The following is a 27,029-nucleotide window of genomic DNA, read 5'->3' on the forward strand; positions in this document are numbered from 1 at the left end:
CTGTTATCGCAACAAGGTCGCACAAACCAGTCCGACCTCCCGAGTGTCTGCCATTAGCACAGAGCTGTGACTACCGCAATGTTGGACGTGAGGACACTCTCATTCGAGGTGATCGACGGATCACAATCGAACACCTCGCTGTCGACCTGGACATCTCTGTCGGTAGTACAAAAAATGGTTCAAACGGCTCTGAGCACTATGGGACTTAACTGCTGAGGTCATCAGTCTCCTAGAACTTAGAACTACTTAAACCTAAGTAACCTAAGGACATCACACACATCCATACCCGAGACAGGATTCGAACCTGCGACCGTAGCGATCGCGCGGTTCCAGACTGTAGCGCCTAGAACCGCTCGGCCACCCCGGCCGGCTCGGTAGTACAGACACAACTGTCCACCATTTGGGGTACTCAAGGGTGTGTGGCCGCTGAGCCCCATGCTGTCTAACAAAAGACCATAAAGAGCAGCGAAGGACCATCTCTTTAGCCCAATGAACGATGCACTCCGTGGGAAACAGTATGTGAATGATGTGGAGGTTATTGATACAGCAAGACATTGGTCCGACGTCCACCAACAAAGTGGTACCATGCGTACTTACAGGCACTTCCAGTACGGTGGTATAAGGCTGTCACATGCAACAGAGATTACGTTGGTAAATACGATTTTGTAGTCAGAAGAGAGGTGAATAATATGACGTATTGGAATCCTGAATAAAACCAACCTGCTTTCTGAAAAAACAAGTGTTGCATGACTTACTGAAGGCCCCTCGCACTTGAATTTTGCAACTTTCTTTAATTGCCTGTCTATTGTAATTTTGGCTTTCTCGCCTTTTTCTACCAGTATCAAGCTTTTGGTCTTTTATTCATTCCTACTTTTCGCATTTGCTATTTAGATTTTGAACAGTTTCACTAAACACGTTCTTGGACGTAGTGGCCATGTTGTCTAGCGGGAAGAGCACTAGACTCCGACCCTAGAGGTCTTGGGTTCCGGCCCGGATAGAGGCAAAGATTTTTCCTCCTTCGAGGCTGGCTACATGTCCTCTCACTGTCCTATCCAATCAGTACCGGGGATCTTTCGCAGTGGTAAAAGGTAGCTGGAGCGACGGCCTCACCAGTCTCCCCCTCCTTAGCGCCGCGGCAGAAAAAAATATGCACCCTGCCTGCAGCCAAGCCAATAGCTCGGCCACGGGCTTGCGCCGCACACAATGCCTTCACCTTTAACTTCTTGGATTCTGCCAACACCGCCATGTCGTCAGCGATGCATACACACCCACCGTTTTGCCTTCGACTCACTCTTCTCGTTCCATGGCAAACAGCGTAGGTGAAAGGCGACATCCATGTCTGATTCCTCTTCGCAATCCCTCCTTCAGTTCTCTGCCAGTTCTGACTGATTTTTCGCTTAAGGCTGGATGTGTGTTAAATTGGTCAAAAATTTTGAAATTATTTTTGCCACCAGATAAGTTTTGTAGCATGTTAGAAATATTGTCTCCAATTTTCAGAGATCAGTTCGTGCTACAAATGATGTAAAAGCCATCTTGTTTAAACTAATGCGCAGTGCCACGCCCCCTGTGTACATGACTCCGTGCTTGTTTGCGCTATTTTATTATTTCCTGCCATCAGATGAGACATCTGTGGAGTATAGAAGGTTGTGAGCCCATTTACGATTCGATTAATTACAATTTCCTAAAGAAACGCACACGTGGGGGGAACACACAGCCCGAACGAAAGCTTTAATAACCTTATTTGGAAGAAACGTCGAAAGACAATATTTTGCTCCTCTACTATTGCTGAAATTTCTTCATATGATGCTAGTGCGATGTTCAGTGATATTAACTTTGGAAGAATCAGGACCCTTATGAGACTAGGATTAGATGCGGTAGATCCGGGTTGCTTCCCTGAAAACGTACGTATGATGATATGCGTACCGCTAGTTCTGAAATGTTGGTGTGGGATATTGGCAAAAGGACACGCCAGAAGGATGAGACTAGAAGAGAGCTAAATGAAGACCAAAAAGAGCAAATATATTGTTTTGCCCAACACTAGGGTACTTGTTTCTGACATAAATGCTAATAAAATCTTTTTCATTTCCTGCATTTTTCATTTTTCAGTTTATAAGGAATATTTTCTGATGAACCATTGCAGATCAAATGATAAAATTTTCTAGAGACTTTGTATGAGTACATACTATAACAAAACTTCCTACGGTATAAAATTTTTCAACGTGCATTACTGACAAATTTATTTAAATTTTTGTGAAATCAAATTTGCTAATTGCTATGTATCATATCATAAATGTCAAATATTGTTGTGAGAGCTCTAAGACAGTTGTTAAAAAAACTGCTACACAGAATTATCTAATTACTGGGAATAAACTACCACATTTTGAAAGTGGTGAGTAAAGTAACCTTTGAGAAATATTCCTCTTGTGATAGTAGATGTTCTAAAAATGTCAAACAACGTCCTGATCGGATTATAACATAAATAAATTGAGAAAAATTCCAGACTGTAGCTAGTAACGTAATGACAACAAGTGCAAAACTAGGTCATTTATCTCTTAAACAGTAAAACTTGCATCAGCTTTTATGTATCTCTGTATTTTCTCACATGTCCCCCCTTAAGGTATAGCTCCTTAATCTTGTTTCGCTCCAATCATGCATCGGTTTGTACCACCTCACCCTATATAAACTTTTTCTTTCCAAATAACTAAAAACCGCATAAATCCACCAAAAAAATTGCAAGAGGAACTTTTGTTTGCAAGTTATTTGCACTTCCTGCAGGCGACGTTTCCACGCGCATCGCAAAGTCATCCTGCGTAGAACAAGAACGAAGGATGGTCTCACTATAGAGCCTTGTGGGACACTGATAGTGATAAGGCGCCGGCACCTTATCCAGCTTTCTGGGACGCTAACATGCTGTCGTTTTGGTCCACAGAAGGGGGTCGGCTGGAGCAGGAGCTGGCGTACACGCGCCAGGCGCTGGGCGAGGCGGCGGCCAGCACGCACCAGCTGTTCATCCAGACGCCGCGCGACGCCGACGCGGGCGGCTCCCTGCTGCACCCAGGGGCGCTGCTGGCACACCTCGCCGCCGTACGCGCCGCCTCCGCTGCCACCGTCACCCTCTTCGACATGTGAGTACCTCTCCTCCAGAGACTTGCGACATGCTCTGCTTACTGTCACTGTGAAAATACTGTTCTATCCTCATCTAGAGGAGCGACACTCGCTGATGTGAGACATACTCTTCGCAGTAATTGTTTATTACAAGAACTAAGCTAAATACAACCTCTGATAATAATATCTACCAAACTTGAGAACAGCACAAGGAAGATTAACGACGGCACAGTCCCACGAGGCTGGTAACTCGTAGGCAGTCTCTTGATGAGCATGAGGGGCTGTGACAAGGTCCTATGACACTGATAGCTAGTAGAAATTCTACTGGTAATGGCACGGTGCATGTGAAGTTGGTGGCTCGTAGGCATACGACTGGTAACGACACCGTCCTATGAGGCAGGTGACTCGTAGGCAGTGCACTGGTAATGACATGGTCCTATGAGGCTGGTGACTTGTAGGCAGTGCACTGGTAATGTCATAGTCCTACGATGCTGGTGACTCGTAGGCAGTGCACTGGCAACGACACGGACCTAAGAGGCTGGTGACTCGTAGGCAGTCCACTGGTAATGACATGGTCCTACGAGGCTGGTGGCTCGTAGGCAGTGTACTGGTAATGACACTATCCTAAGATGCTGGTGGCTCGTAGGCAGTGCACTGGTAGCGACACAGTCCTACGAGGCTGGTGGCTTGTAGGCAGTGTACTGGTAAAGAAACTGTTCCACAGGACGATGAGCACGTGGACAGTCACAACAGATACTGCAAAGCCGTGCCTTTGGAGCGGCTGGTAGAAGCGGAGCATCGGACGTGACTCGGGACGGGGGTGGCACAGCATGTTGGCGGATACCGAAGTAAAAGCAGCAGGCGGTGTCCATAGCGTAGACGTGAGGCAGCTGTTGGTTGCTCAGAGCTTGGGATTCAACTGGCTCTACGTTAGCGGGGAGTCGACTTAAGTACACGCCTACGAGACGATACATGTGTGGTATCACGCGAGGATGTGGCAGTGCAGACATAAATTAGTGCTCGCAACAGCAGCTCTTCGTGCTGCGACTTGCACGCAAAGTAATGGTGAGACTAGCGCCCCTGGTCGCTGTGGCGACTGCTGTCGGCTTGACTGTACATAGCACTTTGCTCTTCTGTTTACAGATAACCATATAACCTCCTAAGTGAGACAGGGGCCGTACCTGGCCTGCGAAACAGGCACAAAAATGCAGTGGCCGAAATATGTAGGGGGCACCAACACATACTCAACAAATACATCATTTTTGTTGTATTAAGCTCACCGGATAATTGCTAGTCATACCCCTTCAGGAGCAGAAAGGCCTCGTTGGAGGCTCTGTGGATGGTGTAGAACTGGTACCAGCCGGTCGTGTGATGCCCCACGGCTGACGTAAGTCATGGCAGTGAAAGGAAGTGATTGTCCAAGTCGGTTGCACGGAATCACAGCCGTAAGAAAGGCCAACGTGACAGAATAGCAGAAAGTAGCTGTCGTAGACTCTAAGACAAAAAATAAATAAAATAATCGAAGGAATTACCTGAATGGGACGGAATTCGATAAGTGTGATGTACATGTACAGATAAACAAATGATTAAATTTAAGAAAAAATGGATGATTTTTCCGAGAGAAATAGCTTCGCAAACGGAACCAGTCAGTAAGGCATTGGTCCACCTCTGGCCTTTATGCCAGCAGTTATTCGGCTTGGCATTGACTGATAGTTGTTGGATGTCCTGCTGAGGAATATCATGCCACATTCGGTCCAATTGGCCCATTGAATCGTCAAAATCCCAAGCTGGTTGGGGGCTCTGCCCGTAATGCTCCAAACGTTCTCACATTGGGAGAGATCCAGCGACTTCTCTGGTCGAGGTAGGGTTTGGCAAGAACGAAGACAAGCTTTGGAAACTCCCACTGTATGTGGGCGGGCATTATCTCGCTGAAATGTAAGCCCAGGATGGCTTGCCATGAAGGGCAACAAAACAGGGCGTAGGGCATCATCGACGTACCGATGTGCTGTTAGGGTGCCACAGATGAAAACCATAGGGGTCCTACTATAAAAAGAAATGGCTCCCCACACCATCGCTCCTGGTGACGAGAAGTATCACGGACGACAGGATACCAATCTGGCTACGAATCTAGAAAATAAGTACGTGAACACGCTCATAGCAAGACTTCGGTTCCAAAGCTTATTTGTTGTTGGCCTCAGCCTATCGCCAGATCAAATACCAAGGCCAAGATTCGAATTCGGGTCTCCTGCTCATTAAGAAGATGCACAAACCGACCCGGGTTCAAAGCCCAGCATTCGTGCAAATTTTCATTCGTTGTTCAGTCGGCACACGTATATTACAGATGCTTGGACTTGGACAGGTCTCTGGAACCATATACTTTCATTTTATTAAGCACCTACACCTGGTTTTCAGGCAGGACTTCCCCCCCCCCCCCCCCCCCAATTTCATTTGATGCAGAGGTTCCAATTGGATACAGTTGGAGAGTGTCTACTGTGCTGTTAGTATTAGGGGGAATACCACGTGGCCTGAGGCGTGACGAGGAAGTTGAATTGAGGAAGGAGTCGTGCTAGGGTAGTCCGTGTAGTTGTGAAATCCGACTGTGCCAAGGTGGCATAGTGGTTACATCAGAGTAGTGAACAGGAGACTCGGGTTCGAATCCCGGCCTTGGTACAAATTTTTATTCGTTGCTTCAGTTGGCTATGAACATCAGATAATATTATATAGCCATACTGCTCTGTAAATAAAGACTATTTCTCTCTTCTAACATACCTCATCAAAATAATTGGGAGAGGGAATGGATTTAGCAGGATCGAAGACCCAGGCTGTTTTGGATGTTAAAATAGTACCTACTACATATTAGACGGACGTTTACGTTGTTATTTAGTCCCGCGGCTGCGTGGAGATTTGCATAGCTGGTCGTCCCGCCACCAGAGCTGCGCGCAGCGGGTTGCGTACCTCGCGGAGCGCAGGCTTCGCCCACGCCCGCTCCTGCTGTTTACGAGCCGGCTTGCGCTTCACTGACAGCCAATAGTGCCGACCGCTGTGCCGTTTGTAACTGCAGTGTAAATTACAAACGAGACACGCGGTTTTATTCATTAAGCAGCCGGCGTATGGTAAATACTTGTCGGAAATATTTTAGCCGGGGCTAAATTATGCTCGCAGGCGTGCGTTGCAGGGGAGGAGAGGAAATGTACGACACCTTTGAACAAGTTCTTGCGTGCTGCGAGCGAGTACGTGTGTGGCATCTGTGCAGAGTGTGAGGTTGCTTTTTTTTTATTTTTAAAGTTCAACGTTTTTACTTTCAAGGTTACGCTATTTTTGTTCTCTGCCAATCAACGCTAAAGTACAACAAAAAGTTCGTGTTTCGTGAATAAACGCCGACATTCGCGACTCTGGTGACCACCTTTCCCGTTTGTTTTGTATTTCAGATGAGTGCTCATCAGAGTATTTATAAAAAAGCGGCGCCCCGGTCTTTGTAACTATTCGCATTTTGCTCCGTGAACATCCGTCTTGTTTTACTGTTACTTACTGAAATGCGCAACTGAATTAAGATGTTAGGTTAGGTTAAGCTGCAACATACCGTTAGTGACGCTATATGCTACGTTACAGAAATTGTTGTGGTCCATATACAATGAATTACATGCACTGAAATCTATGGGTTTTGTAAACCCTCGTCGCCAGTTTTGTAAAGGCCTTGTCGCTACTGCTGTGGAGACAGAGTTGCCACTGTTGCTACGGTAGGCCGAGTCTGTGAGTTCGTGAAACGGCTTCTGGTGCAGTACATCGCTAAGACAATTTCTCTCTGCCACTATTACACAGCTATGGCCCAGAGCCGCGTAACAGGATAGGAGAACGAAGGTTCTACAACCAAAAAATTAGTAACAAAGTCACACAAATGAGTCAAAAAGGTTTACTTATCTGTGTGACTTGTCGAATAATGAAGTCCGCAATACTACTTGTAATATAACACAAAAAGGCGCTGAATGGTTAGACGTAATAATCGTAGGTAAACTTCACAGAACATAGCAAATGCAATTTACAATTGTCTGTTCGCTTCTAAGAATTCACTAAATTACATTCCCTGTCTAAGTCAGCCCTGGACGATGATATATAGCAGGCCACGGTGGCCGAGCGGTTCTAGGCGCTTCAGTCCGGAACCACGCGGCTGCTACGGTCGCAGGTTCGAATCCTGCCTCGGACATGGATGTGTGTGATGTCCTTAGGTTAGTTAGGTTTAAGTAGTTCTAAGTCTAGGGGACTGATGACGTCAGATGTTAAGTCCCATAGTGCTTAGACCCATTTGAACCATTGTTGATGATATATAACCAAATGGGCGAGAGCTGCTCTTCTATTTTCCGAGTAGGCTTCTGTCCGTTGTTGTTCTGTCATTGGTGGACTGTACTCGGCCGGAAATTGCCCGAGGCGAAGTCGATATCTTCATCATCAGCGCCGCCCGTGGCGCTGGTGGAACTCGCGCAAGTGACGAGTCTGTGGCAGTGGCACCAGCTCGCATCTTTGCGCACTTGTGGTGCTTTTGCCCTAGCTGTGTCTTGCTCGGACGACACAACAATGGGGATGAAATTAATGAAGATGCAGTGACATGAAATGCAACCTGGTCTGAACCTAGAATGCAATCAATACGCGGCGCCAAATAAAAATGCGAGCCAGATTGGATAATTAAATTGAAAAGCACCGCATTTCCGTTGAGCAGCGAGTAGAGGATTACACAAGTGAGAGGCTCAAAACAGCTACACAAATACCGATCAGTAGGTATAGCAATTAGTAAAGTATGTTGGATAGAAAAGGAAATGAAAAGGAAAAAAGTGTTTTGTGTATACCCGCTGTCACGTGGCAGCTGTAGTTCCCAATCAGAAGTTCAGCAACGTATAAAGTTTATTGCTGGGAGATGTAGGGCATCAAACATTTTTTTTTCGAAAGGACTGGGGTTGAAATTCCAGTTTAAAAACCCTTTAACACCGTGATCAGGCACAGAGAACCGCGCGATGCAGCATTTCCCCGTACCACATGGCATCATCCGGATGCAGGGTGGAGGGGTAAGGGATCAGCACACCGCTCTCTCGGCCGTTGTTTGCATTCCTGACCTTGGAGCTGCTACTACGCGGCCAAGTAGCTCCTTAATTGGCATCACGAGCCTGGGTGACCCTGTTCCAGTCAACATACAAAGGAGAAAGTCTCTTGTAGTTCCGCGAACTGAACCTAGGCCCTCCGCATAGCGGTCGTACGTGGTAGGTAGTCACCCTACTCCGGAACAGTGCGCTCTCCATTCCTTTCTTCAACATTAAATGTGTTACTTCTTCACTGGTGTTTAACGAACAATTATATGTTTCGTGGAATCTCTTCGCATTACGTACCTCGGGTCTTCCAAGACTGATGCTTGCCGATTGTTATTAAGCATGCTTATGGCAGTCCCTGTTACAAGTAAGCTTGATGACAAATGCCGTGTTTCCTTCTTGTTGCAGAACGTGGAGGTTGAAAGATCTGTGTTATTCGCCCAGTGTGCCAGATTTTGAAGAGCATTACATTGAGCAGGTATGTGCATTTTTCCCGTTCTTGTCATTTCCACGGTTGTGCTACGAAAGGAACAGGATCAACATTTATTGTCGTTTTATTGCGCAGATATTCGAGAACATCATGCCGTGCACCTTCATCTCTCCCCTGGACTGCTTCTGGGAAGGCTCCAAACTGCTAGGGCCAGAACCAGGATACCCCGTTACCATTCCGTAAGTGACTGCTTCTTATCTCTTGTTTCGACCTATGATAAACTCCATTCATGGCGCTTGACTAGTAATAATATAGTAAGTGTTCCTGGAATTAGCGCATCATTCATCACAACCATTTTTCTTTTTTCTGTTTCTTACAGTGTCATCGGATCTAACGTTCGGTGGACGAACTTGCACCCACAGAAATTAGTTGAACAGATGAAATCGTTCGACTTCAACTTCCACTTCGGTACGCTGGAAGGATACATGAAGAGAGTAAGTACGATTGTTTTACTTCTCTTTTAGCTTACTGACGAATCTATTTTTTTGTCGGACGATTATTTTAAATGCGCCGACTGACGTTGTATGTAGTATATTAGAGGTGCCACGCTTCATTTAATTGACACTGTGACAGTTTTGGAAATGAAGTGTCATGTAAATCGCGCTTCACTATTTCCCTATTGCTGCTCCACGACTTTAGCGTGCCTTGTTGGCTAGCTATGAAGTTACAGCGTATCAAAAATATGACATCTTTAGTGAAAGTTAGCCTTCTTAAATATATTTCCATTTCATACCAATATTGTGGAAGAAAGCTTCTTAATAACAGCCGAAGGAAGGAAAATTAAGGTGTGACATCCCATCGACTACGTGGACTTACAGTCTGATTTAAATTAGTTGACGTTTGACAGATATTGACTGGACTACTACTGTCAACAATATGAGCAATCCAGAATGAGATTTTCACTCTGCAGCGGAGTGTGCGCTGATATGAGCAATGGTAGCCTGGCTTTTTCAGCTGTCACTTTGTTGCACCCCCCCCCCCCCCACATTCACACACACACACACACACACACACACACACACACACACACACACACACACACACACCGCGCTGTGCAAAGCATTGTGCCTGGCAGTTTCCAAGTAACTTTTCTGGAAGCGTAAATTCGCCAGTCGCAAGGAAAAACATATTCCTGGCCCTAATTAAAATTAAGAACATATTTTGACATAATTAGTAACAATATAGACATCTATGCTATACATGAATTACAAAATTTTTATGTCATTTTTGATGGGAGTTAGAGTTTTCAGGCTTTATATTGTTGCGAATAAAAATATTGAGAAAATTGAAAAAAATGACTTTTTCCGAAGTTTATACGAGGGGCGTTCAATACGTAATGCAACACACATTTTCTTCTGAAAGCATCTTGTTTTTTTTTTTTTTTTTTTTTTTATTCCAATGCACCATACTATTCCCCATTCTTCTGGCTACAAAACCCTATTTTTCAACATAATCTCCGTTCAGTCCGACAGCCTTACGCCACATTACTAGGGGGGGAGGGGGGGGGACTGTATGCCCGCGTGGTTCCACCCCGACATAAGTAACCACGCACTGCTTCCTGTGAAGTCCATCCTTCATTGGGCCACGCAGATAGAAGTCGTAAGGTGCAAGATCCGGGCTGTAGACTGGATGAGGAAGAACAGTCCAATGAAGTTTTTTCAGCTTCTCTTGGGTGCGCAGACTTGGGTTGTCATGGAAGAGGAAAAGTGTGTTTGCATTTTTGTGGCGGTGAACACGCTGCAGTCGTTTCTCCAATTTCCTGAGGGTAGGGCAATACACTTCAGAGTTGATCGTTGCACCACGAGGGAGGACCTAAACAGAATAACCCTTTCACAGTCCCAGAAGACCTACGTCATAAAATTAAGGGTGCGGCTTTGAACTTTTTCTTCTGAGAAGAGGAGGTGTGGCGCCACCGCATGGATTCTCGTTTTGTTTCCTGTTCGAATTGATGAATCCATGTTCGACAAAAAATTGTCGCGACAGCCTCGTAACACGGAAGCAATTCCGCACAGATGGTCCTTCGTTGCTCTTTATTGTCTTTGGGCAGGCGGCGAGGAACCCAGCATACACACACGTGTGAGCAGCCCAACTGTTGGACGAGTGTGTCAGCACTACCAAGAGGTTCATCCAGTTGAGCAGCGAGGTGATTGTTTGTGATCCGTGGATCACCTCGAATGAGTGTCCACATGTTCCAGCATTGCAGGTGCGACAGCTTCGCGCAGCTGGCCGCCACTCGGCATATGGACAGGTTTGCGCGACCTTATTGCGGAGATGACAGTCGCCTCGCCCAACGACTCACTGCGATTTTGTTCACTCCCAAGTCTCCGCAGACATTGTGCAAGTGCCTATGAATATCTACGATGCTCTGGTTTTCAGCCAAATGAAACTCAATGACAGCTTTCTGATTGGAGCGCACCTCCAGTACAGATGCCGCCACCTGTTGGAAACTCACGAAATTATAGGGCCTGGAGCGGGAATATTCCAATATGTCCCACAACAAATTCCGCATTCTTTCAATCCAAATTGGCCGAGAAAGAAAATGTGTTGCATTACTTATTAAACGCCCCTCATATATAGCAAACGCTATGCGACACGCAAATTTGGAAAGATCCATTAGTGAGCGAGGTATTTTGGTTATCATAAGAGAGTATTTCAGTGAGTTCAATACTTTTTGAGATGTGACATGGTAAGTTCCCAAAAAAATTTGCCCACTTCAAATGAAGAATAGTTCTTGACAAGCTTAGGGGCGCTATGCTGGGTGTAAACGATAACTGTTTGCAATGTACCACAACAGTGTAGGGGAGGTCGAGCTGAACATTTCATACAGGACACTTGGCCTAGCAAGCTGAGAAACAGCCTTAAATTGGCCCAAAATAAGCATGCGCGCCGCGCGAAATTTTAAATATCATCTCGCTCTCTTACACCAGCAGCTTAGTTGGCTATTTCGCTAACATTATTATTTTACTCTTTCCCGTGAGAGTATTGAGAGAAAAAGTTTGTAAACGTTATGCGGAAATTCATTACGTTTTCAGTTCAATTATGAAACTACCGTGCTTGCAAGGATAAATTTAGAAGGGAAGACGAACAACGCGATTTAATTGTGAATTTTATGCTCTTAAATTCACAATATTTAGAGCCAAAATTTACACAAACGTCAGTTTCAAATTTAATAAGTGCAACAACAAGGGGTTGTTAATATTCAAGTACGATTTTAGCTAAAATCTCGGACGGCGCGCATCTTTTGCAGGCCAATTTAATACTGTTTCGCGACTTGATAGAACAAGTCTTCTTAGTCAATTTGTTCGCAAACAGTTACGGCTTACAGCCTGTCGAAAATTAGCCATTCCTGAAATTCAGATGTTTTTACGTCATTTTTTCAGGATATAGATATTTTAAATCGATTTTCTATCGCCGCGGGGCGCCGTGACGCTTGCATACAGATAGTACTTCTCGCGAAAACGTCACAACTTCGGACCTGAAAAGTCAGATGCCAAATAATATAATCATTCTATAGATGCAGAGCAGAAACTTGTAATGGTGAAGGATGGATTAGGAAATGGACTTTCTTCTTTTCGTGGGAACCATACCAGCACTGGCATCGAGCAATTGAGGGAAACCGCTTGGCCGCGTCGCTCCGTTGTATCAGTCGACCATACTGAGGTGACAAAAATCATGGGATACTGCGTAATATCGTGTTGGACCTCCTTTTTCCCGGCGTAGTGCAGCATCTTGACGTAGCGTAGACTCAACAAATCGTTGGAAGTCCACTGCAGAAATATTGAACCCTGCTGCCTCTATAGCCGTCCATAATTGCGAAATTGTTACCGCTGCAGGGTTTTGTGCACGAACTGATCACCTCCCATAATTGTACGATGTGATTCGTGTCGGGCGATTTGGGCGGCCAAACCATTCCCTCAAATTGTCCAGAATGTTCCTCAAACCAGTCGTGTACAATTGTGGCCGGTGACATGGCGCACTGTCATCCATAAAAATTCCGTAAAATCCCTGAACTGCTGCAAATAATCTCAAAGTAGGCGAACAGAACCATTTCTAGTCAATTATCGGTTCACCAGACCAGAGGACTCAGTCCATTCTACGTAAACACAACACATACTGTTATGAAGCCATCATCAGCTTGCACAGTGCCCTGTTGACAACTTGGGCTCATGCTTCGTCGTGTCTGCGCCACATTCGAACCCTACAATCAGCGATTACCGATTGAAATTGGGACTCATTTGACCAGGTCACGGTTCTCCAGTCAACTACGGTCCAATCTATATGGTCACGAGACAATGAGAGGCGCTGCAGGCGATGCCGTGCTGTTAGCAAAGTCACTCACGTCGGGCGTTTACTGCCATAACCCATTAACACCAAATTTCGCCGCACATCGATTTCTGCGGTTATTTCGCATGGTGTTGCTTGACTGTCAGCACTGACAATGCTTCGCAAAAGCCGCTGCTCTCGGTCGTTCAGTGAAGGCCGACGACCACTGCGTTTTCTGTGGTGAGCGGTAATGCCTGAAATTTGGTATTTTCGGCACACTCTTGTGGATCTCGGAATTCCCAGCGATTTCCGAAACGGAATGTATCATGCGTCTAGCTCCAACTACCATTCCGCGTTCAAAGTTTGTTAATTCCCTTCGTGCGGCCATAATCAATTTGGAAACCTTTTCATATGAATCACTTGAGAACAAATCACAACTCCACCAATGCACTGCCCTTTTATACTTTATGTACGCGATACTACCGCCATTTGTATATGTGCATATTGCTGTCTCATGACTTTCGTCACCGCAGTGTAAAGCAGCGACGCTGTCTCGTGATGAAAGTAAAGTCGAGGCTGTAAGCGTGTCATTGCGCAGCTGTGAGACGACCTTTTGTAAACGCCGTGCTCAGCCCACAGCCCCCCTGCGTGTCCGCCGGGCCTTCAGACTGGCTCAGCGGCGTGTATTTTGAGAGCGGCCCACCGGCCGCGGAGGTAGCTGCTGTCAGCCCGGACCACCCAGGGGCTGCCGCCTGGGCACGCACGCCACGCATAAATAACGCAATTGCCTCGGACCGCCCTCTCCTCTCTGGAATTCCCGCGCGCGCACCGCCGCTGTAAATCCGGAGGGAGCAAAGCGGAGCAACGGAAGAAAGGAGAAAGAAAGAAAGAAAGAAAGAGAGAGACGGAGACATCAAACGGATACGGCCATCGACCGAAGGAGAACAATTAAGAGCTTTTGGTGGACAGCCCTGCGATGAACAGCTTGGACCGCATCAGGCGCCTGGAATGTATTGTAGGTCGTACTGAAGCGGTACCTCGAAGCGACCCTACGACATTCTCTGTCTTGAACAGCCATCCGCATATAGGCTTCTGCTAAGCATTCCTGATTAGAAAACGTTTCAGCAGCTGACACGGGCGCCCATACGGCAGTTGTAAGGGAGGGGGGGGGGGGGCGGCTAGACATTGGAGTATTTTTAATATTTTGGAAGACAAATGGTGACTTGCAAGCAACTATAAAAATGTTGTAGTTCCTGCCATTGTTAAAAACCTGCGTAAACCAATCTCTGGAAATAAAAAAATTCTTGTCTACGCTGTATTTTTTATCTTCGCTGAGAGCTAGGGAGGGTGCGCCCCACTCGCTATTTTCGACTACTGTACGCGTCACGGTGAAGGTATTAACTAAATAACGCTTCCTATTAGATTCAGATTAGCAGACCACGGAAAAGCAGCGTCATCTGGCGAGGAATGACTGCTAATCGGACAAACGCACTGTGCATGTAGTATCAGTAAAGGTATTGTATTTGTATTTGAACCGGGGACATAGAAACGACGGAGAGGCTCCGTCAACGCCGCAGCCGCAGTGGTCCACAACCCCACGACGACTACCGCAGTCCACTTCACCCCTCCGCCGCCCCACACCGAACCCAGGGTTATTGTGCGGTTCGGCCCCCAGTAGACCCCCCAGGGAACGACTCACACCAGACGAGTGTAACCCCTATGTTTGCGTAATAGAGTAATGGTGGTGTACGCGTACGTGGAGAACTTGTTTGCGCAGCAATCACCGACATCGTGTAACTGAGGCGGAATAAGGGGAACCAGCCCGCATTCGCCGAGGCAGATGGGAAACCGCCTAAAAACCATCCACAGACTGGCCGGTTCACCGGACCTCGACACAAATCCGCCGGGCGAACCAGTAAAGGTGCTCTACATGTTTACAATGGGGAACGCATGCGATCTATCGGAGTTGACCGAGGGCAGATTGTGATGTCCAGGAAGCTCGGCACGAGCATTTCGGAAACTGCATGACTTGTAGGGTGATCGAGGAGTGCTGTGGTGAGGGTCGTCGCCGGCCGCTGGTGGCCGAGCGGTTCTAGGCGCTTCAGTCTGGAACCGCGCGACCGCTACGGTCGCAGGTTCGAATCCTGCCTCGGGAATGGATGTGTGTGATGTCCTTAGGTTAGTTAGGTTTAAGTAGTTCTAAGTTCTAGGGGACTGATGACCTGAGATGTTAAGTCCCATAGTGCTCAGAGCCATTTGAACCATTTTTGACGATCATCAACACGTGACGTAACCAAAGTGAAACCACTTCCAGATGTCGTAGGTTGGGCGGCCATTCCTCATTACAGAAGTCGGACATCGTAGGCTGGGCAATCTGCTAAAACAGGACAGCGGGCGAACTGTGGCGGAACTAACATCAGAGTAATGCTAGGCAGAGTACAACTGTGTATGAACACACAATGCACCGAGCACTCCTAACGATGGGCCTCCACAGCTGACGACCCGTATATGTGCCAGTGTTGGGACCACGTACACCCCTTCATGACAATCATGTTTCCAGACGGCAGTGGCACTTTCCAACATGATAATGCGCCATGTCACAAGGCCTGGAGTGCGAAGGAGTGGTTCGAGGAACACAATGGCGAGTACCAATTGATGTGCCCCCCCTCCCCCCCATCTCGCCAGACCTGAACGCGATCGGACACGTCTGGAATGCGACTGAACGTGGCATCAGAGCTCATCGCCCCTCCTTCCGTGTCGTCAGCTCCCTCCATCGGCCTTCCAAGGCCTCATTGCTTCCATGCCACGACGCTTCGCCACTGTTATCCTCGCCAGAGGTGAACATACAGGCTATTACGCAGATGGTCGTAATGTTCAGGCTGAACAGTGTAAATCAGTATTGTTTCACTGCGATCAGCCACGTAATGTTACAACTGGCTGAAAGAGGGGTGTAGCGGAATTATAGGAAATCACTTCTCGAAACGTTTGAGAATTCTGTAATAAATTTAAAAAAATCTGTATTCTAGATTCCACAGAGGGGGACGGGTGTTCCTCCCTCCCCAGCTCCCGCCTCCGCTGTAGTGGACACCTATGGACCAGGCGTAAATGATCAGGCCATAAATTAATAGCTGGCGTTTGTTCGCTGTTGTTTCTGGTTTGCAAGTAACGTTAGGACGGTGAAATTCGTAAATCCCACTAAATTTCAATGAAATACTCATTAATTGATACCAAGGCATTCCACGTTTCCCTTTATATTACCAATGCGCTCTCGCAGAAGCACTGTGCATGCCGGTTACGTTATTACTGCGGTGTACGAAACACTGCATACCTTCCAACATTACGAGATTTAGAACTGTTGAGAACTATGGCTTCATGAAAGCGTATTACGGCAATGCAGGAGCCATCAGAACCTCACAACCTCGATTTGTACTTTCAGCTTGCACTTCATTTCCCAACTGAGAAATCACGTTACTCCAACTAGCGGGTCCACTTGACAAATTCCCCATTTACATTAATTTCCGACACACAACTTTCTCTATGTGGCTACTGAATATCATCGACATCAGTACGATTTTACTCATCTGAATTTTCGGATTAATTAATTACGAATCCTTTTCAAACTAGTATGCTGATTAATTTCCCCAGACAAACACTATCGTCTCTCGATCGTCACATGAATACATGCTGTCTAGACGAGAAGGCCACATTAAAACTTCCATTTGATGCAGCCCTGTTAATCTAGGGGACTGTGGAACGAGATGATACATTTCCTACTGCCCTCCGGTCCGCATCCCTTTTTATCTGTTATTTTCAGGCCACCAACTGGTTTTACTCGTCTTCTACTGCAATTACCTGCACTTCATCATTAAATACTTATCAATTACTTGCAAAATTCCCATCGATTTTGGCCTCAAAGACATTACATTTTCAGGCGCAGACATGAAAATTTATCGTACTCTTACCATCGAATACTGACACAGGGTCAACATTCAGTGATTAGAGGCACAATTACATGCATTTGTCAGTGGTCAAAGTAGAAACGTTTGCCGCTCAGTGGTATTACATTTGTCCACTTATTTCCCAGTGTACAATCTCCAGTGATCATTAATGCTCATAATAGCACCAAATCCCATCAGTTAAAGAAAGGAATGCTGTTTGGATCGTGAATGGATAAAACTGAATCACTCAGCATAAAATTCCTTTACAAGTTAGTGTTGGTTAGTGATGAATCCATCTGCTATTCAGTACATTATGCATTGGTATGGCACAACTAAAACAAGATTTTTATAGACGGAGAGATTGTAATACGATTTAGCTGCAGCAGTACACGAGAGATCAGTGTAATTTGAGTAAGCCTGCACTTGTGTGGAGACCGAGGTGCCTAATTATTGGCTTTGTGTTACAGGCGGGAATAAGCAGCGCCTACCAGGAGAAGCCCTGCCTCAACCCGTTGGACCCCGAGTGTCCAGAGACAGCGCCCAACAAGAAGACGGGGCAGGTAAGCCACGCTGTGTTCGGAGCTCTCTTGCAAAATAATGTCTTGTGAATTACCAAGCGCTGTACCGCGACCAGCTCCGTAGCCAAATATTACAAGCAGTGGCAGATCAGCAACTCATTCAATGTGTATTCGACAGCGGTACGATATTGACAAAATGCTAGTTTTCGCAGGGGAGAATCGTTGCAGAGCGAGTATTCCTATAACTTAAGGTTCCAGCCATTGCTTCTGATAGTTCCGAGGTAATAATAACCAGCGAGATTACTTGTCTCAAGCGCCATGTTTCGAGGTTGAGTTCAGTTGTGTTGTTGGGATTTTGCTTAATTCACGCGATGGGAACGCTGGGTAACGTACTACAGCAGAAAACGGGATCAATATATACCACTGTCATGTAAAGATACCATAGGTTTCCAGGCTTCTCAACACTGTGCACAAGAGCATGCCCAGGATCTGAGATGGGGCGCAACTCACAGTTTGAGATTTCACGAGAAATGGATCTAGGACACTTACTGCTAGTCAGTATCCATCTCACCGTGCTTCAAACTGATACTGAAATAATACGTCTGTTGTGTGGTGAGGCATGATTTGTTCGATTTGTGAGGATCTTTTCCAGGGACCGCGAGAGACGAACAATAGCTTGTTAAATAAGGCTTTAACTATATATCATAAAGCAGGATTGGAAATACCAACAATGAAAGTAGTGTATCTGCAACATTAGTTGCAAATTCCCTCTGGTTGCTGCCTGATTCTACTTCTACTAACAAATAACAGCTATCTGCTATTAAGGGGTAAATTAGCGTCAAATTAGGCGCTTCTCACTGCAACAATCCATTCATCGTTAACTTCTTGGTGTCTCTCATTTTCAGACGAATTCCATATCTCTTACTGTTATTGTCTATATTGTCGGATCGGAGACAAGTATTAAAATTCAGGCTATATTTCTCTACCTGTAGACGTTCTGGACGAGGTCAATATTGACGCTGTAACTTCCGGAAAAAGCAGATGCTCGCAGGAAATTTAAAGTACTAATTGCGTCACATATCACAGGCGTGCAGCCACCGCCTACGTATTTTTTGACACCCTGCCGACTGTTATTCCACCCTGTATGAAAAAAGTGCGGCAACAGTTACTGGTAAATCCAGTCACAACTACAGGGTAGGATGTCAGCCATGGTCTTACCGGGCTTAATAAAGTTCGAGTGCTGTCTAAATACAAAATGTCCACAGTGAAACATAACTGCAAGGCACAGTATTTCACTGAACGATTGAATCGTGAGTAGAGTTATAACGTTTCAGTTATGTCTTACATACTACGTTTACATGCGACACATCTTCCGAAAGACAAAAACTGAATTTCGGAAACAGTTTCCCGCTGTCGTGTTTACATGGTAAGATCTGAAGCGGATTTTGTAGGCCAGTTAAATATGGTGCCTGGGAAACAGCCGCTACAGTTTGATTTAGTCAACACAATCGCTATTTCTCTTCAAGTAGGCGAGATGTAAACAGCTTCAGTTTAATTTCTACTTACCTTTCACTATACAAAAAGCCACTCCGTCCATATTAGCCGAAAATTTTCAAAGACTAGACGAAACTTGACAGCCCAAGCAAGTTTCAAAACCGACTGCGTTTACATGGGAGCGAAAATCGATTGCGGAATTGGAAAACCGACAACCAGGAGCGGATATCTAAAATAGATTTTGAAATATTTATATGACCACCCAGAAGCGGTACTAGGAAATCGGTTCACGAAATCCGTTTCTGGGAGCCTCATGTAAATGGGGTGACACAGTGTGTCCCATTACGTCACGACTGCTTGTGTGAATTTCCAAACTGCAGGGCTATCTCGTGGTGAGTTGCGGTGTTACGATCCTTGAAGTTTCAAAAACAGCTGTACAAGTCAAAAGCTGCAGCAGGCATCCTGGCCGCGAATGTAACAACAGTACGTATCTGACGCTCGCCGGCAATGGAGCAGTGTGGCAACATCAAGCGATTTGGGTCCTCCAACATTTCTGGGCGAGAATTCGTGTTCGACCCGAATACCGAGAGGCAGGTTCCTGGTTGCTCCTCCATGATAACAGCCCATCCCACAAGCGAAGATTGTAGACGAGTTTTCGGCCAGCAAATGGATCACAGTCCTGGATCACCAACTGTATTCGCCGGATTTGGCCCCAGCCGACTTCTGGTTGTTTCCCAAATTGAAGCTGGCAGTAAAAGGACACTATTATGATGCAATTAAGGCCACTGACGAAAATTGTCCTGCAGTACTAAATGCACCTCCGAAAAACTGTTACAGTGGCTAGTTGAAAACACTTTGAAAACTATTTCAGCTGTGTTTCGATTCAGAAGAGACTATTTGGAATAAAAACAGTGACTTACTGAACGTAACCCATGACTTTTATTTTTCATAGCCACAGTCTTCATAGAACTAAGACACACTGTCTATAGATCATGACCTACAAATTTACATGCTTTTTTTTCAGAATCGCCTTGTGTATTGAATCAACAGCGCTGGCAAATGGAACTGGATTGCAGAAACTGTATCTGACACTCTGAACATCTTAAATCTTTCGTCAGAGTGCGCCATGCGGGAATAGGCGGTGAAAAACGCGGCTTATATGTGACACCTGGCAAAAATTCCACACTGTGCGCTCGGCACAGGTGCAGAGAAGGACGAGGAGCGATTCTCCCTCCCTTTGAAACCTAAAAGGCACCGTGGCGGAGTTTGTGTGGTCGCGAGAAGCCACAGCCCCACGGATATCTCAATTTCGGGGACTGCTTTTGTGGGACACTTTTCCGCTCGTAATGGGAAGTACGGCCGCCAGTCGCCAGTCAGCACACAATACGGCCCGACGGTGGGTAGCTTGATGTATCGCCGCGTGACAATAGCGGCAGGTAGGTGAGCGGAGGCCGAGAATGCAAGGTACGGGCCGCCACCTGGCATGTCCGAGTCGGTGGTCTGCTGCCCCCTTCCCTCGTATTTTTCTCTTTGGGCTGCGTCGCTCCTGGCTTGGTTTATAGCACAAAGTTGATTCAGTTTCCATAGTAGCCGGACAATGAAATTGCTTAGCATTCAGTGGCAGCTGAACACCATGGTGCAGCCCGACATTTTTATACAACAAAAAAGCCTACGAGGCGAAATTTATATACGAGGTGTAGTCCTAAGTTTTAATTACGACCTCGAAAAATAAAGTTATATGTCTGCATTCCAGCTACACATTGAACTCCCTGCGCTACAGTACCGTAGCTCGACGCTAGAGGAGCCAGAAAAAGAAGCGAAGCAGCCGATTGATAAAGTGGACATTTTGTTTGGCTTCTGCAGCGGCGTGCAACGGTACTGTGGCGAGGGTCTTTACACTGAGGTGACAAGTCATGGGATAGCAATCAGCACATACCGATGGCGGTAGCAATCCGTACACTAGGTATAAAACGGCAGCGCATTGGCTTAGCTGTTATTTGTACTCAGCTGATTCATGTGAAAAGCTTTCCAGTGTGGTTATGGCCGCAGGACGGCAACAAACAGACTTTGATCGTGGAATGGTAGTGGAAGCTTGACGCATGGGACAGTTCATTTCGGAAACCATTAGGGAATTAAGTAAACAACATCCACAGTGTCGACAGTTTACCGAGAATGCCAAATTTCAGTTATTACCTCTCATCACGGACAACACAGCGGCCGACGGCCTTCACTTAACGACAGAGAGCAGCACCGTCTGCGTACAATTGTGTATGCTAACAGACAAGCAGTCTTGCATGAAATAACCGCAGAAATCAAAATGGGGCATACGACGAACATATCTGTTAGGACAGTGTGACGACATTTGGCATTAATGGGCTATGACAGCAGACGACTGATGCAAGTGTCTTTGTTAACAGTACGACATAGCCTGCAGCGCCTTTGGCTCATGACGATGCCGACTGGATCCTAGATGACTGAAAACCCATGGCCTGGACAGATAAGTCCCAATTTCAGTTGGTAAGAGCTGATGATAGTGTTCAAGTGTGGCAAAGACTCCACAAAGCCAAGACCCAGCACATTCTGGACAATTTGAGTGAATTATTTGTCCAGCCAGAACACCTGCCGACATATATCCTGTCAAACATTTATGGGACATAATCGAGAGGTCAGTCCATACACGAAATCCTGTGCAACCAGTTATGGATGGCTATACAGGCAGAATTGCTCAATATTTCTGCAGGGGAGCAGCATGACTCAATATTTCAGCAGGGGACTTCCATGTCAAGTTGCTGCATTACACCAGGCAAAAGGCGATCCAACATGGTATCCCATGACTTTTATCACCTCAGTGTATAAAGTGCACCATGGCTGTAGACACGTACCCGCAAACAAACAAAAAATGAATGACTTAACATTATTATTTTGAGGTGATAAAACTGTGAAAGCTTTTCATACATAACCCCCCCCCCCCTATATTAGTGGACTGTGCCATAATGTTTGGCACATTAGTAAGGTATTGCAGTGTGATGATTTCAATGTATACTAGAACTGCAAACATACACATACAAACAAACAAAAAATGAATTACCTGGCATTCTGGTCATGCCTTGTGTATATTAAATTGAAAAATTATAGGATCGACAGGAACTTGAGCTTCATACACCTACATTATTCATCTGGCACTAAAAGAGCCACCAACCCATACAGACCCCTATCTCAGACAGTAAAGCAAGTCAGTGTGATGTGAAAATTACAACAACTTATAGTGAGATCCTCAGACCCCTATCTCAGACAGTAAAGCAAGTCAGTGTGATGTGAAAATTACAACAACTTATAGTGAGATCCTCACTGATAACTGACAATATACTCCCTGGAAACTGTACAAAAGCTCAGTACAAAGTAGTTTCAGAATTGCTTCACATCCTCGTTGGATTTTCTGTGTAGGTATCCTCTTTTCTTATCAGAGATTATTCAGTTATACATATATCTGCTGGTTTTTGTGAACTGTCTGTGTGACTTGAAGTTTTTTAGCACAGTAGAGAACACCATATAATTCATCATAGCCTAATTGCACAAATAACTTTGTGTGCCATGCTGCAATCATATAGCACTACTTGTGTCTGAGTGGAAACAAAAGTCTCCCTTTACTCTGTTGTTTATGTTACCATGAACATTTCCACTTTTACAATGATTTTTCAAATAATAATTTGCCTCTGAAAATTGTGTGTGTGTGTGTGTGTGTGTGTGTGTGTGTGTGTGTGTGTATGGAGAGAGAGAGAGAGAGAGAGAGAGAGAGAGAGAGAGAGAGAGAGAGAGAGAGTGATTTCTTTGAAGAACATTAATCCAGTTGAAACCACATTTCATGCCATAATGATTCTGAAATATTTGATATGTGAATACGGTACTATTTTTTTCTTCTTCAACTTACATTTCAGATACCTGATATAGGGGCAGAACTGACAGGTGGCTGCTATGGTTTTGCTGCAAAGTATATGCATTGGCCTGAGGATTTGATAGTTGGAGGCACAGTCAAGAATAAGACTGGACATATTAAAAAGTAAGCTGTTGTCTGCTTTCTGGTATTCGCCACTGTTCATACTCTACGTCCTGCTATCACTAATGCCTGTTTATAATTTTCAGAGCTCGAGCTCTACAAACTGTTGTGCAGTTGATGGGAGAACGAGAGTTATATGATTTCTGGTCAGCATCGTACAAAGTCCATCATGTTGAATGGACCCCTGAAAAAGCTGCCTTGGTGCTCGATACTTGGCAGAGGAGGTTCTCAGAGGTATGAATTTATGTACTTCCAATGACATTAATTAAATATGGACAGTATCTCCCACATTACTTATCAATACTTCTTTCTTATCCACTTGCAGGAACTTCAGAAGTATATGAATGGAGACAACGGTACATCTCCATATAGCATGTATTCATTTTCCACTACTACATTGAATGATATTCTAAGTCAATTTTCGGAACTGCGGTTAGAGAAAGTAATCGCTGGATATGTATTAATGGTAAGCCATGTAAAAACTAACTAATCACCTTCTATCAGTATAAAAACAAACCTCGTAGACAATAGTGCAGAAATGAGATTAGTTTGTTTAACCCTTTAAAGTCCCAACGATATGAAAAAATATCACTTTAAAATTTTTCACATAATTAACCTTTATTATAACATAAGAAATGTGTTACAAAATAAGAAACTGGCAAAAAGCAAACAGTCAGTTCTTTTAAAGAGTTGGTTTCACTTTGGAATCTCTGGGATGTATAGTTTACAACTACCCCTCATTTTGTGTGATGTATTTGAAAGCAACTTCGAATTTTTCCTGGACACAATCTCACATCTCGAAAATCCCATGCAGCACAATCTCCATGCCGACTGTTGCTTTAAATGCTGTAAATAACTGCTACAATGCACTACATTTGTAAAGTACCTCAGTATGTCTCTGGTTTGCAATAGCATCGGTTGTTCCATGTAAAAGGCATTGGTAATTCAAAACAAAATTAATAATGCAGTGGTTTGATGCAAGATCACTGGTACTCAGAGGGTTCAAAGGCCTATTAGTATTCTATATTTTTTCGTAACAAAAGGGTGTATTATTGTTGCATGCCAAGAATGAAGTTTAATGGTGATGTTTTCTGACTCTAAGATAGCATGGAATGCTAAGCATTTGAACCGGCTAGAAAAGAGTTCCAACAGCTATTAAGCAACTCATATTTTAGCTGTAACATAACAAGATAACTTTTGACGTGCACCTTGGCAGAATACCATATTTGGGCCAGAGATCCAGGATTTTCTCCTGACCCATACAATAAAGGCTCTCTGCTGACTTTAGTGGTGGGGGGCAGGGGGGTTTCTAGGAAATATTTTCTATTAGAATGCTCCACTTTGTTCTCCAGAAACTGACTTGCACAATGTTAAATTTACCATTACAACAGAGGAATGAGATTTTTCAGACAGTAGGTAAGAATTCAATGGAGCCATAAACAAATGTGGTAAACTTCATTCTTTCCCCCATTTCTCCCTGGAACCTAAAGTAGCACACAAAACAGTATTTTTCTTAGAAAATAGTTAGTAAATTGTTTTGAGTGGTCATAGGCTGCCCAAAAGTACTTATCCAGTTTGTCAGTACATTTCCTGGCATCAGTTGTTATACTTGCCATAGCACTACTGGGTTCCACTCCACTTTGTTTTAAAGAGTGAATAAGATTTCCACTGTCATGTACCCTCCAGTGTATTCAATTTACTTAGCCATTAGAGTATAACGCCTTCTGTAATCAACATAATAAACTGAATTATCTTAGTATGACAAATATCAGTAAATATAGTTTGAACTGACACTTCTCTTGAGTGTCAAAACATCTCAAAATTAATTTTGGCTGCAGTGCACCTAGCTGTACCAAAACATAGCATAAAGTTAATTCATGATATTTAACAAAAGTAATATCATTACAATTTCATCCCCAGTCATTTTGAGCAAACAATGGAATGAATATGGATTTTTCTTGAAGCAAAGTGACTTATTTCCAGCTGTTATATGCTGGACTGTCGCTTCTGCGGTGGAGCGATCCGGTGCGCTCACAGACAGGTGTGGGTGTGGCAGGTGTGGTGCTAGTATCCATTACAGTGGCTGCTGGTCTGGGCTTCTGTGCTTTGCTTGGCATCGCCTTCAATGCCTCGACCACGCAGGTGAGTACCTTGACCACAGCTGTTCTCTCTAGCAGCACAACTGCCAATCAACAGGCTGACTCATGACTTGCTCTCCATTGCAGATTGTGCCATTTCTAGCACTTGGACTTGGTGTAGATGATATGTTTCTCTTGACACACACTTATGCTGACCAGGAAGTCACCAACATACAAACAGATGTAAGTACAGATTGCATAAAGCATTTTCCCATCTTATTCTTGTCCATAAAATGCATCCTATTCTCACACAGGAACTAAGTACGTTGTAAGATTATACATATCATTGCAACAAAAATGTGAAAAAGTGACTTGAATAAAATAGCAGGACACTATACAACTGTGATGCTGATTCTGTTTGCTCTTGCATCATAGTAATATTCAGGGTCTCAATAATTTAGACTCATCAAACATGCTAATTTTTTATACCAAGCGAAATTACAAATAAGTTGTAAAATTACTATGATCATTGTCCAATCATTAAGTATTTCATCAAAAGGACTGCCTCTTTTGTTCCAGGAACAAACAGGCATGGTCCTGAAGCGGTCTGGTCTCAGCGTGCTGCTGACATCATTGAGCAATGCTTGCGCCTTCTTTGCTGCTGCACTCATCCCCATTCCTGCGCTCAGAGTCTTTTCACTGCAGGTTAGTTTGAAAACATTAAACACCTGTCTGCTAATTGCAAATAAAATTAAAAGGAAGAATGTGTAACAGTTATATTTAAACAAGTTATTTGAATAAATATTGCAATCGCACACCCTATTTTTATGTATGTTTTACCCTTCCATTATACCTTTAATTAATAACAGCAGAAATCCTTCTTAAAACAGGTTATATAGTTATTTAAATATGGCAGTAACTTTTTAGAAAAATTATCAAACATGGTATTAATTCAGTCTCGTAATTTCTTAATTGAGGAAAAGATAAAATCTTAATAGTGTTTCATTTTCTTATGTCATTAAGAATTTAATTTTAAATCAAAATTATGTTGAAAATTAGCTTCAGATATAACCCTTTATCACATTTTCCTACACCTGGATATGCACATATGCATGAATCATGGATTTGGTTAGCTATAATCTGGAAATCTTCATGTAACTATTGCTTCCACATTCCGATTTTTCCACCCAACTGGCAGATATAACGATGGAGCACTAAATATAAAAATTATTCGTATTGACAACCTTTCCAGCATTTAGTATTATAAGTTATCACAAACAAGCCTGTAAAAATGTAAGTGCTCAGACAATCACATAATTACCATAAAATTTTGTCCTCAGTTTTTATATCTACCACATATCACACAACAGCAAAGGAAAATAATGTGCAGCATCACTGAATACACAACAGTAAATGTTACTGTTTCTCAGTTGACTTATCAACACTGTTCTACAGAAATAATAAGAGCTCAAAAAGGCATGTGTCCAAGATCTATCAATAATGATAGCCATTGCATGGCAGAATTTCAACCCATTAATCTGTTTGTAAATGATACTTTCTTCTGCCTTATAAGCAAACTTTAAACTAAAAAACTGAAAACAACTTTGGCAGAGTCATAGTGTCATATTTCTGACTGCTAAATCTAGTTTACATCTTTACCACTTGAGGCCAAGCTTGTTTTTGACAAGGCTAGTACAGCAATTATTAAATTGCATAAAAGAAGGAAAAAGGTCTCTCACCAAGGGACCTGACCATGAATTTTATTCTGACTGCCATAGTTGTAGCATTCTGTTTTTTCATCCAAATGAATATAGTGAAACACCAAGCTTCTGCATTATTGCAGACCAGAGACTGCTCAGATGATCAAAAAACAAAGACACTCCACATTTTGGAAACTGCTATTTACTATATTTAAAAAACTTGCTTCATGACACATTTTCAAGCTCACATTACTTATGCATTACTCAACAGGTGCCAACAACTTCCTTACAAAATTAAGTTTAAAAAGCAGTGTATT

General features: G+C 44.2%; 1 protein-coding gene across 1 annotated transcript in view; it reads left to right on the forward strand.

Annotated features, from left to right (window-relative positions):
- The window catches only part of LOC126187389 (protein patched), a 163,407-nt gene that overhangs the window by 116,566 nt on the left and 19,812 nt on the right, over positions 1-27,029 (forward strand). The window contains exons 3-13 of the mRNA XM_049928441.1: positions 2,930-3,125; positions 8,586-8,655; positions 8,743-8,846; positions 8,987-9,101; positions 17,336-17,428; positions 22,816-22,937; positions 23,021-23,168; positions 23,260-23,400; positions 24,918-25,076; positions 25,160-25,255; positions 25,592-25,717. Coding sequence (XP_049784398.1) covers positions 2,930-3,125; positions 8,586-8,655; positions 8,743-8,846; positions 8,987-9,101; positions 17,336-17,428; positions 22,816-22,937; positions 23,021-23,168; positions 23,260-23,400; positions 24,918-25,076; positions 25,160-25,255; positions 25,592-25,717 — 1,370 coding nt within the window. The remainder of the gene's footprint in view (positions 1-2,929; positions 3,126-8,585; positions 8,656-8,742; positions 8,847-8,986; positions 9,102-17,335; positions 17,429-22,815; positions 22,938-23,020; positions 23,169-23,259; positions 23,401-24,917; positions 25,077-25,159; positions 25,256-25,591; positions 25,718-27,029) is intronic.

The sequence above is a fragment of the Schistocerca cancellata genome, chromosome 5 (genome assembly GCF_023864275.1).
Source record: "Schistocerca cancellata isolate TAMUIC-IGC-003103 chromosome 5, iqSchCanc2.1, whole genome shotgun sequence".
Taxonomy (NCBI): Eukaryota; Metazoa; Arthropoda; class Insecta; order Orthoptera; family Acrididae; genus Schistocerca; species Schistocerca cancellata.